General features: G+C 31.5%; 1 protein-coding gene across 1 annotated transcript in view; it reads left to right on the forward strand.

Annotated features, from left to right (window-relative positions):
- Nucleotides 1-1,895: 1,895 nt before the first annotated feature.
- Nucleotides 1,896-19,637, forward strand: part of LOC148303268 (paired box protein Pax-6-like) — a gene marked incomplete at its 3' end in the record, with an annotated part of 61,826 nt that continues 44,084 nt past the window's right edge. The window contains exons 1-2 of the mRNA XM_088270239.1: nt 1,896-1,983; nt 11,226-11,391. Coding sequence (XP_088126365.1) covers nt 1,896-1,983; nt 11,226-11,391 — 254 coding nt within the window. The remainder of the gene's footprint in view (nt 1,984-11,225; nt 11,392-19,637) is intronic.

The raw sequence follows: 19,637 nt of genomic DNA on the forward strand, positions 1-19,637 counted from the left end.
TCGATCCGGGGTAACGCGTTAAGCGAAAGGCCTTCGCAATGCAATGAATCCAATGCTCGAGTTATCCATGAAGCGTGTTAAATAACCCGTGGGGAAGCCGTCTGGGGGTGAGGGGTGGGGAGTGGTGGGTAGGGGATGATACAACCCTTAGTCTCTGCCTTATCAGCAGCCCTCAGACAGTACCGCCATCAATCTGGACCGATAGAGCCTTGACCCTCGTGTTTCCGGAATTTTAAATTATATTTTTTACTCTAACAGAAAATGTGCGCAGAAGAATTCGCTCACTCCTTTCAACAACGTCATATATAAAAAAAAATCGTCAATTTTCAGTTGTGCGTGTTTTAATAATACCCATAAAATGTACTATATCCCAGCAAAAGTGGCATAGTATAATAACTTAAATTTACTCGCTACAGGGCAGAAGTGTTTTTTTTTGCATTTTGAAGAAAAGGTATTGTTCATCATTTTTTTAAATATACTAAATATTTTTCAAATGGAGAAAAAACCTGCAGGTTGCACGGTAAAAAGTTCAATAAGTGGCTTGATATTTATTTTTAATACATTCTCGATTTCCACCCATAATTGACTCAAATTCTTCGAAGTTCTATATATATAAACCAATTTAGAAACTTTGTTCTTGAATCACTAGAACTTCACTAGACACATCTATTGGTGAGAGGAAAAGAAGCTTTTTGTTGAGCAGAAACTCCTATGTTATATATAAATATATAGAACTTCCAAGAATTTGAGTAGTGTGGTTGTCAATAATGGATAGAATTGGTGAATGTTACACGTGTGTAAATTGATCACTTAAACCAGCCTATGACGATCGTCAGCCCCGTAAATGCCCACACTTCCATATTCTTCTTCATCTTTGATGAGAAGTCAAAAAATAATATGAAAATAACTCCTTTAATTGGAAATAATCCAGATTAGTGAACAAATAGGTATTTGGACACACTCAAAATGTTGGAAACACTTGATCATGCCAAGTTTTCATCTGTCTTCATCTGCTTCCATTACCAACCACATTTGTTTATTTAAATAATTATTTGAGCATACATTTTTATAAAATTAAACAACTTTGTTTTAACACCTTTTTTATTATTAGTACACTTTAACCTACCGGTTTCGACAAGAACCTTGTCATCGTCAGGGTTTATTCAATTCTAAAACATTAAAATACTAATAATTAATTACATTCGAATGTAATGAATTATGAGTAGATATTTAAATGTTTTTAATGTTTAAGAATTTAATAAACCCTGATGATGACAAGGTTCTTGAAGAAACCGGTAGGTTAAAGTGTACTTATAATAAAAAAAGTGGTTAAAACAAAGTCGTTTAATTTTATAAAGTTTATAAAATGTGCCACAAAGTATCTGCGAAAAACATTTAAGAAACGAGATAATCAAGTTTGTGAACAAGTATTAGGACACACTCATAATGTTGTAAACACGATTAGTTTCGGGAACTACAGATGTTCCCATCAACCGGTAGAAATACAAAGAGATTAACTTAATTCCTTGAATGTTTTAGATACTTTGTGGCACATTTTATGGACTTTACAAAATCAAACAACTTTGTTTTAACCACTTTTTTATTATTAGTACACTTTAACCTACCAGTTTCAACATTACCTAGCAATCTTCAGGGTTTATTAAATCCTAAAACATTAAAATACTCATAATTAATTACATTCCTAATTAAACTCCAAATATCAACTAATGGAATCACCTAAAAAACAGTATGAAGCCGCGCACGAATTCGTTAAGTGGAGAACACACAAAAAAAATAACTAGGATTGTTATATAAATTTAATTGATTATTTATAATATTAATTAACTTAATTTCTGTCGTTTTTTATTGTTTCTTCAGTAAAGCTGTGCACCCCGATGCTGCCCGCCCAACAGCTGGGCGGACTCAGCCCTTGGCCGCCCGACGCGAGCCTCATGGACCGCATGGATGACCTCGCGCACAAAGGTAGGCGGCCGTCACTCTCCGGGATACACTGCCTGGACTCCTTGTCGCACCCTTACTGCGGTGAGCCCTCCGCCCTCCGCTACTTAGGGATGTCTTCAATCTCATCATCAGCTCATTGCATCACCTGATAGGCATATATACAGCCCTGGCCATATGTGTTAGGCACCATATGTGTTACACATAAACCCCTACAGAATGGGTTTATGTCTTTAAAAACTGCGATTCTTGGGAGTCTTGAAATCCTTTCGGATTGATTTGTATTTTGATGGATTTTACCTACTACCAGCTATCCAGACATTTGGGAGATGGTTTATTTAAAAACCCTTGTCTTACTCATTTCAAGGGTCAGTTCCATAGTATTTATAGAATTCGAGTTTAATTTGTAGAATATAATTTTTTTACATCTTATCAAAGATGAAGAAGAATATGGAAGTCTGGGCATTTTATTTTTCTTTGATGTGATGTCAAAAAATAATATGAAAATAACTCCTGTAATTGGAGATAATTCAGATAACCAGATAACATTCACCAATTCTACCCATTATTGACAACCACACTACTCAAATTCTTGGAAGCTCTATATATATGATCCAATTTCTAAACATTTTTCCTGAATCACTAGAATTTCACTAGAGACATCTACTGGTGAGATGAAAAGAAGCTTTTTATTAATCAGAAACTATTTTATTTGTATGTGGGATCCGAATCCTGGATAACAATCACATACATGAGAAATGCCAGTATGTGGACACACTCAAAATGTTGCTAATATTGCTCACTCCTTTCAAGACGTCATAAATCAAAAAACTTTATTTTTCAGGAGAATGTTATAAAGTTTAAAAATATAATACAATGTATTAAAAATAAATATCAAGCCACTTATTGAACTTTTTATTGTGCAACAGATCTTTTTAGGTAAAATATGGAGGTTCTTTCTCCGTTTGAAAAATATTTAGTAAATTTAAAAAAATATTAAACAATACCTTTTCTTCAAAATGCAAAAACAACACTTTCTGCCCTGCAGCGGGTAAATATTAATTTTAAAAAAATGCCGCTTTTGCTGGGATATAGTACATTATCTGGGCATTCCAAAAACGTGCACAACTAAAAATTGACGATTCTTGATTTATGACGTTCTTGAAAGGAGTGAGCGATATGGCCAAGGCTGTATATATGATAACGCGATAACTACGGAGAGTTGATCTTGTACACCATTAATTGATTCGGCAGACGCATTGTGGTAAATTATATCTATAATTTTAAATTTGAATTTCTCTTTATAAATATCACTACTTCTTAAAATTTATTCTGACACGTGTTTTCAGCATCATTCTGCATCATTTTTAAACACCGTATAAGATATTATTAATATTTGAATGGAATCTCAGACTAGGCTAGAAAAAAGGCATTATCAAAACACTTTTATGTAATCATATTATTTTTTAAGAACTTTGTCAATAATATTAGTTAGTTAAACCTTAAACATTGATCTGTGCAAAATATCTAATTTGTGATCAATGTGAGTTAGTGAGTTAAACTCTTAACATTGATATGTGAAAGATATCTAATTTGTTATATATTTGAGTTCGTGTGTTAGTTAGTTAAACCTTAAACATTGATTTGTGCAAAATATCTAATTTGTAATTAATGTGAGTTAGTGAGTTGAACTCTTAACATTGATATGTGAAAGATATCTAATTTGTGATATATTTGAGTTAGTAAGTTAGTTAGTTAAACCTTAAACATTGATCTGTGCAAAATATATAATTTGTGATCAAAGTGAGTTAGTGAGTTGAACTCTTAACATTGATATGTGAAAGATATCTAATTTGTGATATATTTGAGTTAGTAAGTTAGTTAGTTAAACCTTAAACATTGATCTGTGCAAAATATATAATTTGTGATCAATGTGAGTTAGTGAGTTAAACCTTTAACATTGATATGTGAAAGATATCTAATCTGTGATTTATTTGAGTTAGTAAGTTAGTTAGTTAAACTTTAAACATTGATCTGTGCAAATATCTAATATGTGATCAATGCGAGTTAGTGAGTTAAACTCTTAACATTGATATGTGGAAGATATCTAATTTGTGATATATTTGAGTTCGTAAGTTATTTAGTTAAACCTTAAACATTGATGTGTGCAAGATATCTAATTTGTTATTAATGTTAGTTAGTTAGTTAAACCTTTAACATTGATATGTGAAAGATATCTAATTTCTGATAAATGTAGATAGTTAGTTAGTTACTTAAACCTTAAACGTTGATCTGTGGATATTTCATTTGTGAGAAATGTGAGATAGTTAGTTAGTTAGTTAAACCTGAAAAATTGATTCGTAAAAGATAAGTAATTTTTGATCACTTAGGGTTAGTTAAATCTTAAACATTGATCTTTGAAAGATTTCTAATTTGTGATAAATGTAGATAGTTAGTTAGTTACTTAAACCTTAACATTGATCTGTGAAAGATTTCTAATTTGTGATAAATGTAGATAGTTAGTTAGTTACTTAAACCTTAAACGTTGATCTGTGGATATTTAATATGTGATAAATGTGAGATAGTTAATTACTTAAACTTAAACATTGATCTGTGAAAGATTTCTAATTTGTGATAAATGTAGAAAGTTTGTTAGTTACTTAAACCTTAAACGTTGATCTGTGGATATTTAATATGTGATAAATGTGAGATAATTAATTACTTAAACTTAAACATTGATCTGTGGATATTTAATTTGTGATAAATGTGAGATAGTTAGTTAGTTACTTAAAATTAAACGTTGATCTGTGGATATTTAATATGTGAAATTTGTGAGATAGTTAGTTAGTGATTTAAACCTTAAACATTGATCTGTAAAAGATATCAAATTTGTAATAAATTTAAAGTAAAACTACGATTGGAATGAGAATCCTCCTTAGCGTAACAAAGTTAAAACGTTCCCTGTTTTACGCTCAATAAACTCTTTAGGGCAGATAAAAGTGCTAGTGAAAATGAGAAATATCGTTCGTATAATAACATCTGATCTGGCTACAGATAAAAGGCGCGCGAAGGCGGTCTGCAACTTTGGGGAAAGAATAATTTCAAAGTGCCTTCGAGATAAAGGCCTTGAGAACTTTCCTTTCACGTGTAAAATTAAAAAGTTTACGTTTAATGCTAGAGAACGCGATATGAAAAGGAAGCTGAAACATGAAATGTTTGAGGCCACGTTATATCAGCCACCTAGCGAGGGGGTTGGGGCGATTCCACCTACACTTTTTCAAATATTTATTGGTTTTTTTAATAGATTTATATTATCCACTGACACTTCGTGATGGAATTGCATTTTTAATTTATTATTAGATTAAAACCAATATTTTTAGCTTTTCCACTTTTTTATTTGACCAGCGACCGGGTTTCGTCGTTACCGACATCATCAGTCTGACATCATAGTCCGACCAGTCTGATGATGTCGGTAACGACGAAACCCGGTCGCTGGTCAAATAAAAAAGTGGAAAAGCTAAAAATATTGATTTTAATCTAATAATAAATTTATTGGTTTCCTTAGAAAAATTATCTTTGCCTATTTTGTACTAGGATTCATAGCATATTTAATTCATATGTCTTAAAAATTACATTGAATATGTACGTATAGTTCATAATAAATAATAATAAAATGAATAATGTTGATTTGTGTATTAAATGTTATATCAAACACTGATTTTTTGAGTCTACTGGATTTTTGAACAAAAATTTAGACAACGGGATCTTTTCAATTGATGAACTAATTTAACTTCTGAAACTTGAGTAGCGTGGTTGTCAATCATGGGCAAAATGGTGAATGTTACGCGCGTATAAAGTGTTCACTGAAACCAGCCTATGACAAGCCGTTAGCCCTGTAAATACCCAGGCGTCTATATTATTCTTCATCTATGTTTAAATGTTTTGTTCGCCTCCCTAGTGTAGTGTAGGCTACTGAACTGGAGGTCCCGGGTTTGATTCCCAGGAGGGGTCAAATAAATATAAGTGGTTTTTCACTCTAATATTTATTCAATATTACCCTGGACTGGTACTCGGAGAAAAGGTCTGATTACCTTTCCTTCGTGTATTAACCGATCAAGATAACACTGCGTTTATATGATGCAGTGCCCTATGCACTATCGGATGCGGATAAGTGATTGAAATGTTTAAAAATATCAGTATAAAAAGATTCTAGATACTGGTATTTTATCAAGTAAAATTAAATTATTATAAAAACAAAAAAATCTGATAGTATTTTATAAATTCATATTTTTAACTTGATTTGCGTTATGAACTAATAAAGAAGACCAAAAAAGAAATTACCCATTAAGACGGTTAACAAGCGCGTCATTAATTCAGAAGAAATTTCAAGTATAATTAATTATCAAAATTCTTAAACAATAAGTGTTTGATGTTCATTTACTGTATAAAAAGTCCTAATAATACGCTCAGAGGGGAAAATTTATATTACTGGAGCTTTTCAGCTACCCTCATTTTAAATCATTATAAGAAAAGTTGTATAAATTGTGCTTTTTACTGCTTTATATTGAAAAACCCCAACTGAGAAGGTTTATCATTTTCTAAGGGTAGTAGATTCTACTTTTAGATAATTAATTACGTTTGTAATTGTGCATATAAATGATTTACGAATTTTCTACATCCTGTTAACAAAAAAACCTGCAAAAGCAAATATTTTCATTAATCTGATTCGGTTATTACTTTGTGGTAATATCTATCTATTTTTAATTTAAATTTTACCTGATAAATACCACATTTCTTGTAATCTAGCGTGACACGTGTTTTGATGCATTTCGCACCGTTTTCACTCAAAGTCAAATTTTAGAGTTGTGTCGTTAGAACGTTAAATGGTAAAGAGGGAGTAAGAGCTGTTTCTTAATTTTTATTTATTCACTATACTAGACAACATTGATGTAGGTACATATACATTTTAATTCGACTGTATAAATTCATACATAGGTATGACTTCCTTCATGTGTTCGACCAATAGCCACTTATGGGATTGAGGCAAGAGCAGATACTTCCAGTACAAAATCTCAAATTCGAACCTCCGAGAGGAAGACTCTCCGATCCATAACCGGAAACACATTGCGAGACCGAGTAAGAAATACCGACATCCGGAGCATGTGTAAGACGGAGGATATCGTGAGGTGGGGACAAAAACGAAGGCGACACTGGAATGAACATATAAACAGAATGTCAGAAGACAGACTTCCACGTATCGCCCTTCAAGGACGCAGACTCCCAGGCAGACCTCCGAAAAGATGGAAAGACAGCTGGGAGTCATCATCCCAAGAGCGACATGCGGAGGCATAAACAGATCCCTAGGATCTATAAAAAGAAGAAGAAGAAGAAGTATGACTTCCAGAAAATTCAAAACAAGAATCAGGGAACGTGAATTAATACTATTTTTTAAATTAAATTCTCGTATAATACCACTTAATGAGTTTTATTTTATTACACACTACTAGTTTCGAAGACTAAAAGATATTTTCATCTACAGGTGAAAAGAAAAACTATCGATCATAAATATTTAGGGGTAGGTATATATAGAGGTTGGTAGAGTAATAAATAAAAGGGGGGGAAGGATTTTTTCTAAAAGGAAATATGGGAACTTATTTTGAAAACGCATATTGTTAATTAACATTTTATCAGAATCAAACTTGTATGTATTTCTAAATTTTCTAAATTGTTCATGACTTGACCTTTTTTTTATAACTGAGTGTAATAATTTAAGTGTTTATGAGTCAAATGAGTATTATACAAATGTTTAATGTTTTTGTACTTAATAATCAACATGTCATTCCACAAAGTTCATGCCCAATCAATAAATATATTAATATAACATGAATTATGTTTAAGAACACCGAATGTTTGTTGTATGGTGCTTAAAAATGATGCAGAATACATTGAAACACGTATCACAATAGGTTTCAAGTAGTGCTATTTATATATACCAAGCAAAATAAAGCAAATAATTTTATAAATATTCTTAAATATCTATAATCTAAGATGAACCCTATGATAAAAATTCAAACCCAACCATCTCTTTTCCCAAATATCAGTTATGCTTTTCTCCCTGAACGTCATCTCTTACATTATTCCTGTATCCACAAATCTGGATATAGCAAACCATTTCAAAGAAATATAAAATTTATGGTGTATAATATGTAAAATATTCTGAAATTAACCATATTTTAAATTAATGCCTTATATATTTTAAGATATGATTATTTATTTATTTATTTTTATTATTGCTAGATTAATATAAAAATCATTCCAAATGTTATCATAAATATGAAAAATAGTGTCTTACAAACAGATATTTTACAAAAATCAACACGTCTAACGAATAACGATGAATCTGTAAAATCGCGATGGTCAGATAAGAATGTGAAATATGGATCAAATTTTCATTTATTTATTGCTAAGTCAATGTATTAAAAAAATTAAATGTTTTTAAAAATTTATCAAAAAGCACCTACCTAGTAATGTTTCAAATAACCAACGGTGAACTATTTGCTAATTATGTATGTTATTTTTTAGTCTTAATAATGGTATGGTCAATTTGAAATCACTTTCATTAATGCAGCATTTTCGCAGATACAAGCTTATTCATTTGACGTGTAAAATAATGATAAACAAGCTCGGTAGTCACATAGAATAACAGATTATTTGCGCCAAAACGTCATCGCGCCAAAACGCCCTCGCGCCAAAACGCCCTTGCACCAAACGGCCTGCGCCAAAACGGTCAAAAACTGTAGGGTTTAAAGTGAAACCAAATTTGCACTATTTTATATTAATAAGCAAAAAAACAAACCCTTAATAGTCAAAAGCTATAAACAGTTTATTACTATTATATAAATATTTGTTCACAACATTTTGAGTGTGTCCAAATACTTGTTCACAAAATCTGGAAAAATAAAATATTTCTTTATGAAATAAAATTCAAACTTGGTTAAAGAGCACATTTATTTTTGGTACTTTTTTCCAACCGGTTTCGACAAGCACCTTATCATCTTCGGAGCAAATAGATGTATTCTTTTGACAATATCTATTTCTGTTTCAAAAATCTGTTTCTACATATGACTACCGAACGAAACACTGTAATAACAATGTATATGAATAAACTTGTTAAATAATAATATAAATGTATTATTGTAACTTAATTATAACAAAATATTTAGTGATTTAAAACAAAGTTATATTTCTATTATAAAATGGAAAATCACAAAGTAATTGTTTCAAATATAAATTATATTGTTTAGAATTATTTGTAGGTACTGCTTTTAATATATGATTGGCTAAATATGTATATATATATATATATATATATATATATATATATATATATATATATATATATATATATATATATATATATATAATAAGATAAGATAAATTAGACATTTGTAGTAAGATTGTGTGATGTGAGTGAATTTTGGAAACTGTGTTATTATTCCATTGGACACGAAAAAAGAAAACAAGATACCCTTTTCGACCATAAAAATAATTTAATTTTCGTATGGATTCATATTTAATTTCGTACTCCTTTCATATTAATGTAAATCAAGTTCAACATTTTGAAACATAATATTTCTAATTATTTTTCGACATCATTTTATTTATTATTTTATCGAATTCGTTATTAGACCTTTGATTGTTTTCGGTAATTCCAACGCGTATAAATACTAAACTGTTAAAACAATCAGACTTTTATAAACGAGAATAGTGGTGTCAATTCAGTTTAAAGGGGTTGAAATATAATACAACCTTTCTTTCAACGCCTAGATATTGATTCGTGTAAAAACTATGCGTGTAATTTAGTTTTTTTTAGTTGTACGTAGTTAGATGGTGTAAATGAAATTAGATTGTTATAGGTGTTTCAAGTTGAGATGAAACATCTATAATTTTTTATGCGAAAGAACTTGGAAGTTTGAGCATCCCAGGGCTTACATCCCAGGCTTTCTAGCCAAAGATATATTTATATATATATATATATATATATATATATATATATATATATATATATATATATATATATATATATATATATATATATATATATATATATATATATATATATATATATATATATATATATATATATATATATATATATATATACATAAGGCTAACAAGAGGGTGGATTTTGGTTACTATAAATCCGCAAAAAAAACAGAAGCATCTCTACTTGAAAAATAAAATACATATCTGCAGTATATCAATATGTTTTTTTTTATAAATTAAACACTTGAATATACCACTTAATTAGTTATATTTTTATATGGTACGACTAGTTTCGAAAACTTACAGATGTTTTCATTTTCTGGTAAAAATTAAAACAAATGAACAAAAAATATTTAGGTATATATATATATATATATATATATATATATATATATATATATATATATATATATATATATATATATATATATATATATATATATATACATATATATATATATATATACACATATATATATATATATATATATATATATATATATATATATATATATATATATATATATATGTATATATATTAAATATATCCACTGCACAAATTTTTCAACTGATGCTCAATTATCAACATACTTCCAAATCTACCAAATTAGAACAAGCATGTGAAAGGAATCCGCTAACATTGCATATTTTCATCTTATTTATTTCAATTTTGATATTATACGTAAAATACTTGTTTTTTTACCACTAAAAAAAATTGTTTTATTTATAATTTTATCATTTCTTAACACAAAGTAAATGCCGAAACGATAAATAATATGGATATTACCTACATGGTTAAAAAATATGTCTATATGCAATGTCGGTGGATTCCTTAAACATGCTAGTTATAATTTGATAGATGGCGTCACCATCAATCAAGAAATTTAAAAATATAAATGAATTTATATATATTGATGTTTAATAATGGGCAGAATGTTAAATGTTATAAAAACTGTGTAAAGTGATCACTAAAATAAAATGATTTAGTTAACCAAATGCCGGATCGTAAGTCCTGGTGTGCTCAGACTTCATTCGTATCGTAAAATTATGGTTGTTTCAACTCATTTTGAGACACCTGTATTATTGATATATCTCTCATCCGTAGGGTGAATTATCCAGTGTCCGATAGAATAAGTTGCTAGCTTGATTGACCGATGATGCGGGGTGTGTTTTCCCTTTTCGTGTGTCGTCGTGTGACCGGGGTGTGTTGTGTCTGGCAGGTCACAGCGGTGTTAACCAACTGGGCGGGGTGTTTGTAGGGGGCAGGCCGCTGCCGGACTCCACGCGCCAGAAGATCGTCGAGCTGGCGCACTCGGGCGCGCGCCCCTGCGACATCTCGCGCATCCTGCAAGTCTCCAACGGGTGCGTCTCCAAGATCCTGGGCAGGTGAGTCGCCACTTATCACTTATCGTCATATTCTGACTTGACGTAATATTTCGTCATCTCTCCTACATCATGACGAGATATGACGTCACCTCCTGTTAAGCACAATGAGATTTGACTTCATCTTTTCTTTATAATAACGAGGTATAACGTCACCTGTTCAGCATGATAAGTTATGACGTATATAATGACGAGGTATGACATCATCTCTATTAAGCATCTTATTAAAGCATGGCGAGATATGACGTCATCACCCCAATAGCATGTTGAAGCATGACGTCATCTGGCCAACATCATGACGAGATGTGACGTCTTCTCCCCTACATGATGAAATATGACGTCACATTCCCTAATCATGACAAGATATGACTTCACCTCTCAAACAGCATGAAATGTCTTCCAAACATCATAATTAGATGTGACGTCATATTCCATACAGCATGAAATGTCTTCCAAACATCATAATAAGATGTCACTTTATCTACCCAACACCATGACGAGATATGACGTCATAATAAAAAATCGCCCTTGTAACGCGCCCTTGAGATGATTTTTCACGAAAATGGCGCTATATTAATTGTCCAATAAATAAATTAAAATAAGAATAATCCGAAATTTCCAAGGAGATATTTAGCCATAGTTCAAATTAAGTACCTACCTACATATTTATTAAGTATGATATCAAGTTTGTCAAAGTTACCTTTGGTTTCATTGAGACATAAAACTTTGATTGAAGTTTATTACCAGTAAATAAACAGTGTACCTCCCTATATATATACATAGTTTAAAGATTAAGTAAATTATCCCTCAAAAGAAACCACAAACGTTGTACCTTAGATATTTGGCTCTATTGACTAATGAGTTAACGCATCGGTTAATCGGGCCATCCGTTTATTTGGGTCAATCCCATATTTTTTTCTTCATTTATTTGTTAAATGGTCCATGGTACCATGGACTGGTACCTGAAGCGGAGGGCTGATCACCTTTCCTTCATGTGTAAAACGATCATGATAACACTGCGTTTATAAGACACAGTGCCCTATGCACCATTGGGGTGCGGATAAGGGTTTTATTATTATTATTATTTGTTAAATATGTACGTACATACATATACATATATATGTTTATATATATATATATATATATATATATATATATATATATATATATATATATATATATATATATATATATATATATATATATATATATATATATATATATATATATATATATATATATATATATATATATATATATATATATATATATATATATATATATGTATATATAGTCGTAAATTTAAACATTCACATACATAGTTAATATATTTTTTTGAAGAATCCTACCACGTTATGTGTATTTTGCACGTAATTCGGTCGTAAAAAAGAGAAAAGAAAAAAAAAGTAAAAATTAAAAGCGAAATTAAACTAAGCCAAAACATAACATAAAAAATTCAAGACACTATTTCAATTGGATTTCACTTATCTGGTAAAAGACCTCTACTATTTATCAATGCCATCATTTCTATATATCTACCTATGTATATTGAGAAGAAAAAATTATATCTACATGCACGTCGCACTAGATCCGTAATGGTGCATGTCCATTTTGTGAAAGAAACGCGATACGGGTCCTCCGAGTGACGTCACGCTGACATATCGAGACCCATCTCAAAGTTGACTTATTTCAGTTTTCTGGTTGGTTGATTTTTAATTCAATCGGTATCTCATACGAGAATTAACTGTGTATTCAGCAGGGGCGTGCTTTCCATACAGGCAGAAAGACAGTGCCTATCTTAACTCACTCAACCAGTAACTACCTTACTATTATTTAACTTTATGGAGTACAGGGGCAATTTTAAAACCCCAAAACACGCTAGCTCGCATCTACTACGTTGAGAAAGTTGGGGCTTGTGCGCCCGCGTACCCTGCCGCCGCCATGGAGTACCTAGCTGCCAAGGTGTTGGAAATGCCCATCAATGCCTCCAGTGACAACAAGAAGACCAGCATTATCTCCGCCATCTGCAGTTGAATATCCACAATGACGGGACCTTAACAAGCTGTTCTCCGGCATAACCATTACACAGTGAGGCGTCCTGTCCAACATCTTGGCCATGCTCCAGCCCAAGAAGACCGAGAAGAAAGCGTAACAATACGGCGGCTTCACTTTTCTGCCTTCAGACTCAGCCGATTGACGACGCTTTTCACTAATACTTAGATATTTTTAATTTTCTCTCATTATCATTTTCATATCATAATCCGTACCTGTATAAACGCCCTTGAGGTAGTTTTTTTTACGAATATGGCGCTGTATAAATCATCCAAGATTATTATTATTATTATTATTAAGTAGAACCTTGTTTACCTTACTACCTACCTTTATCTAGTGGTACGGAAGGTCTGTTGATGACAGTCTACAATTCGCCTTCTCTTGAGGAGTTTTACATGGTTTCCTTCCAGCAATGAACACACGTTGAGAAGATCCTGATTGGCCCACATAAGATTATCCCTCCTGTTTCCAACACAGATTTCAATAAAACATCTTTATTTATATTATTCTCAATATTATTAATATTTAAAGCATTTACTTTGTGGTTAGTCATATTTACTTATTTATTTTTTTACAAAAATGTTGATAATATTAGTATATAACCACTCGCCGAGATTTTTATGTCTACCGGTTTCGAGACATACCCGTCTCTTCGTCAGGACAATCACTACCACAGCATACAAAACCATACCACCCTTCACCACCATAGCATCATTTACACACTTAAAACTATACAAAATGTTTAACACATGCAATTTTTGGTCGAACCGAAGACCAACATGCACTAAAGTTTTCACCACAGACATGCGTTACGAGCCGAGGTTAAAAATGCAAGCCGAAGTTAAACCTTATTGCATGTTTAAAATAAGTATCTATATTTAGTTATAAGAAACCAAAATCCACTTAATGATCTATAAACCTTGTACATAATATGCAAGGTAAATAGTAAATGCAATACATATCTAAAAAAAACTACACACTTACCTTTACTGCCTACCCTAGTAAATAGTGCCTAGCGTACCTTACTACCTACCTCTACTGCCTGCCCTAATTAATTCTCCTTGCACGCCACTGGTATTCAGGTAAGGTTTTTTTTTATTTAATATTTATGTCGTTTTTGAAATAGGCCACCAAGACATTACTTTGTTTGCTTAAAAAACTAATGGCTATCAAAGGGAGTTGAAAAGATAATTTGGTATTAAAATCAGGATAAATATTTATCCAGGAAAATAATAATATTTTATTGTACCAAATCATGAACTTACTTGACTAATTATTTATTAGTTGGAGCATGGAGTTGGCAAAAGAGGGATGAAAGTAGACTGAATGCAGTCGAAAAGCGATCTCTCAGTGTGGCCAAATGTATGATAGATGTTCCACTGGTGATACAAGAAAAGAAAATAAAAAAGTATATTTGTAATGACCAAAATATATGAAAAAGACAAGTTAATGGCGAACTTATTTTTGTAAACTCAATATTCAATCACGGGCGCAACCGGGTATAAACATTAGCTGTAATATAATAATATAGAATGACATACTGTCATCGGCAACTCATGTGATGTGGTCACTGGCCAGCGTATTACCGTTTGCGTGTTCAATAGTAAAACAAAATGGCTAATTTAATAAACACTGTGTTCGTAAACTTTACAAAATATACTATATTATGAAGTTTTCATGTGTACCTACGTCACGAGTCCTCTTCTTGAGGGTGTATTGAATTAAAAAATGTAATGTTGGATATCCACCTGTATAGTGTATTTGTTAGCACATTTGGCTACTATTTGCTGAACGTCCCGGGTTCGATTCCCAGAGGAGCAATAAAAATATAACTCATTTTTCACCCTTATACTTATTTAATGTTACCCTGGACTAGTACCTAAAGCGCAGAACTTATCACATTTGCTTTATATACTAAACGATTAAATTAACATTGAACTGATTTGATGCGGTGCCCTTTGCACTATTAGGTGAAATTAAGGGTCACTAATAGAATCGATAATGTTGGATATATCTTGGAGTCCGTTATACCTGCACAAAAAAGGGAATGGAAATGCGAACAACAATACTCACAACTTTTGACAGTCCTATTCTTTTGATTTTTATAAAAAAAAATACTATTTTACTTTTATAATTATATAAAATAATTTTTATTCATTAAAATATATTATTTAAATAAAATATATTTTATTTATAGTCTCAGTAAAATAAATGCCATAAAATAAACAAGGTTTTGTGAATCCCTAAATCAATACGGATATACGTCATTACAACCCCGCGCGCTATTCGAGCTAAGTTCAGTGAATTTAACGTGGTTTTATAAGTTGTATACAAATCCGTGCTGGTTGAAGCGAGCTGAACACGCAAACGGAAATACGCAAAACGCCAGCCACACGCCAAAGCGTGTACCGCACGAGTAATATGGTATTGCCATTACACTAATAAAATATTAGATATTTCAATACGCGTGTGGTACTTATGTTACATACCCATGCGATAAAATAAGTAGGGTAGACGAAGCAGTTTTGGACATGGAACTAGTTGTAAACATGCAAAAACAATATGGCTACTTGAGAAACTCGAAAGTGGAGCTGTTTTTGTATGAATAGGTACCACTGTGTCATAAATATATCGTTGCGAGTGTTTTTGCCTAGAATTATCACTCATAAATTACATGAAATTATACTAACTTTAAACATAAAGAGTTAATCCACTCACGAGTAGGCATAGGCTATGAAACTTAAAAAGTTGAAGCCTGAGTAGGGTCATTATAAGCCGTAGCTAGATTTTAGAGTCACTTGGACGTTAGATAATTCAGAAAATATATACTTATTATAATATTTTTTAATCATGAAAAAGAATATAGCCTGTTACAGGTAGTGATCACTTTATACACGTGTCACATCAAATAAAGTACCTGTGATACAACCACTCTACTTAAAAAATTGTTACTCACACATATATCGTAAATCTCATATCGTTTCATGTTTGAGTACAAGATTCATGTTTGTTTTTTATTATATACTCATTTTTTTTTTCTTTTTCCAACCCTTATCCGCATCCAATGGTACATTGGGCATTGCGTCGTATTTCTGAACTCATCTTATGAATACAACCAAAAACCATTTTTTAATTCTTTGTAAAACACCATTTGAAAAAGAACGGTATGTCAGTTTTACGGTTAATTTTAGTCAAGTCACCAAGTGCAAATCCTGACAAATGGACTCGTTAGTGCGTCTAGCTGTCTATGGGATTTGGAGCATGTGCCTCCAACACAAAATTTCAAATGCGTCAATTTTTCTACTCTCTGCTGTTTTTATGGCCCATGTTTCAGCAGTATTGAAGAAAATGGAGTGGACCAAACTCCTGACAAGCTTCATCTTGGTGCTGTTACTCACAACTCAGTCTTTCCAGATTTTACAACATTTTGAGTGTGTCCAAATACTTGTTCACAAATCTGGATTATCTCCAATTATTTTTTTGACATCTTATCAAAAATGAAGGACTTCCAAGAACTTGAGTAGTGTGGTTGTCAATAATGGGTAGAATTTGTGAATGTTACACGTGTGTAAAGTGATCACTTAACCATCCTATGACGCTCATCAGCCCCGTGTATGCCCAGACTTCCATATTTTTCCTCATCTTTGATGAGATGTCAAAAAAATAATATTTCCAGATTTTGTCTAGCTTAGACATAGCACTTTTGGCAATGGTGACACTACGTCTGATCTCTCTTTCGCAAGTTTCTTCATTGCTAATTTGAGACCCAAGGAACTGGGATTGAATTAATAAATTTAAAATATGAACACAAGAATAATTTTGAAAAAATTGTGAACTGGCCAACAAAAGTGTCTTTACCCTATTAGATGACATAGATAAATAGCGTAATAAACATATCAATGGTTCTAAAAATTTGTTGTTGTTAAGCTTTAAAAAATTAATAAAAATAATAAATATTTTTAACTCGTCAATTATTAAATGAAAGAAATCTTTTTTAACATTCTTGATTTTTTAAAAGATTTCGAATTGCGAAATATGACATTTATTGAATCTTTAAATTCTTTGACATATTATATGCACCTACCCTTTGCAATGCTCTGAAACGTTGAAAAAACATCCAGTAAATATCCAGCCTTCCATATTTGTCTTCATCTATGTTGAGATGTTAAAATAATAACTCCTAACTCTTAGATTGGTGAACAAGGATTTGGACGCACCTAAAATGTTGTAAATAAAATAACCAACCAAATTATAAGCTGCATAAAAATTATAATTCTCTCAGTATGTTGACTATTGTTTCTGCTAAATAAATACATTCCCAAATCAACCGTAGATACTGCTGCAAAAAAAATAATATGAAAGATGTATGAGGTCCAAAAAAACAGTGATTTTAATCCAGGATTCCATTATAATCCAAATGAAAGAGTTTTTGCTCAATAAAAAGCTTCGTCATTTCACCAATAGATTTCTCTAGCGAGAATTATAGTGATTCAAGTACAATGTTTTCAAATTAGATGATATATAAAGAACTTCTAAGAATTTGAGTAGTGTGGTTGTCAATCATGGGTAGAATTGGTGAATGTCACGCGTAAATCCAGTTTTGTGAAATTAAGTTCATTTTTTAAATACGTTATTATTTTCTGTGAAACTTTGAGAAGCTTTGATAATTTTCACCTCGACACATTACTGGGTGGGCAGCGAGTCAATCATATTTTTTTCTCCAGCCAATAGGTCCGTGAAAACGGGTCTCTTGTTCCGAAACGCACCTCTAACAGTATCGGATATCAAGCTGGTCTTGTCTTGCCTGACTAGATATTGTAGCTACACTATATGGGAGATCTGTACATTCCTAGATCGTGGATAGAAGCACTTTTTACAAAAGTCACCCTAGTAATCAGATCTAGCTGATAATATATCATCAATTTTCTTATTAAATATAGCTAAAAATACTCATACCTATCGCTCACTCCTTTCAAGAACGTCATAAATAAAAAATTATATATTTTTCAGGAGAACGTTTTAAAGTTTAAAAATATAATACAATGTATTAAAAATAAATATCAAGCCACTTATTGAACTTTTTACTGTGCAACAGATCTTTGTTAGTAAAACCTGAAGGTTATTTCTCCATTTAAAAAATATTTAGTATATTTAAAAAAATAATTAAACCATACATTTTCTTCAAAATGTAAAAATAACACTTTCTGCCATGTAGCGGGTAAATATTAAGTTAAAAATATGCTTCTTTTGCTGGGATATATTACATTTTCTAGGCATTCCGAAAACACAACTGAAAATTGACGATTTTTGATTTATGACGTTCTTGAAAGGAGTGAGCAATATGTTCCAACCTTACTCTTATGTTTCAACCCAAAAATACTCTATTTTTTATGTTAGTTGTTAAATCAAACACTAATTTTGTCTACTAAGTAGACTCAAAAAGTAACATAGTAGACTCAAAAAATCAGTGGTTGATTTAATATTTAATACATAAATCAAAAAGGAGATCAATCGGTGAGATGAAGAAGATATTGTTTAATGAGCTGAGACTCTTTCAATTATTTGTGAAGTCCGAATCCTGGATTATAATCACATACATGAGAAACACCAGAAAAATTCCTTTTTATTTTTTATTATTTTAGCTTTTAATTTGACCATTGGATGTATGTATTCATTCCAATTTCATAATGGATTTAAGCATTTTGTACCTAATAAAATTCGCTAAATTAGGCTTCGAAAACCTTTACAGAGGCCTTTCATCGTTTTAAAGTGCATGTATTTTATATTTTAGTGAAAAAACACTTAATACCACTATTTCTTAAAATCTATTATCACCGTTGTTTGAAAATTATTCGAAATACCATTCATCGAAACTCGTGTCACAATAGATTTTAAGAAAAAGTGGTATTTACCAAGTAAAAATGGTTAAATATAAACTTAGATTAAGATGGTAGATATTCGTATCTGACAGTTTGAACGTAAATGCATAAGGACAATATCGCATGAAGACATTTGTGAAACTCAATCCACGGACCTTGCTCGGCATCCTAGACTGTCTTGGTTCGAATCCCGGCGCAGACCGCAGGCATGCGATCTAAATAACACCCGTATCAAGTTTCCCGAGAGACCATTTACTGCCTTTGTAGGGATATGCCATATCATGCTATATGGCCACATTTCTAAGTGGTAATCTAACT

Source organism: Brachycentrus maculatus, unplaced genomic scaffold (assembly GCF_059751285.1).
Source record: "Brachycentrus maculatus isolate JH-2025_06_01 unplaced genomic scaffold, ASM5975128v1 h1tg000375l, whole genome shotgun sequence".
Classification (NCBI taxonomy): Eukaryota; Metazoa; Arthropoda; class Insecta; order Trichoptera; family Brachycentridae; genus Brachycentrus; species Brachycentrus maculatus.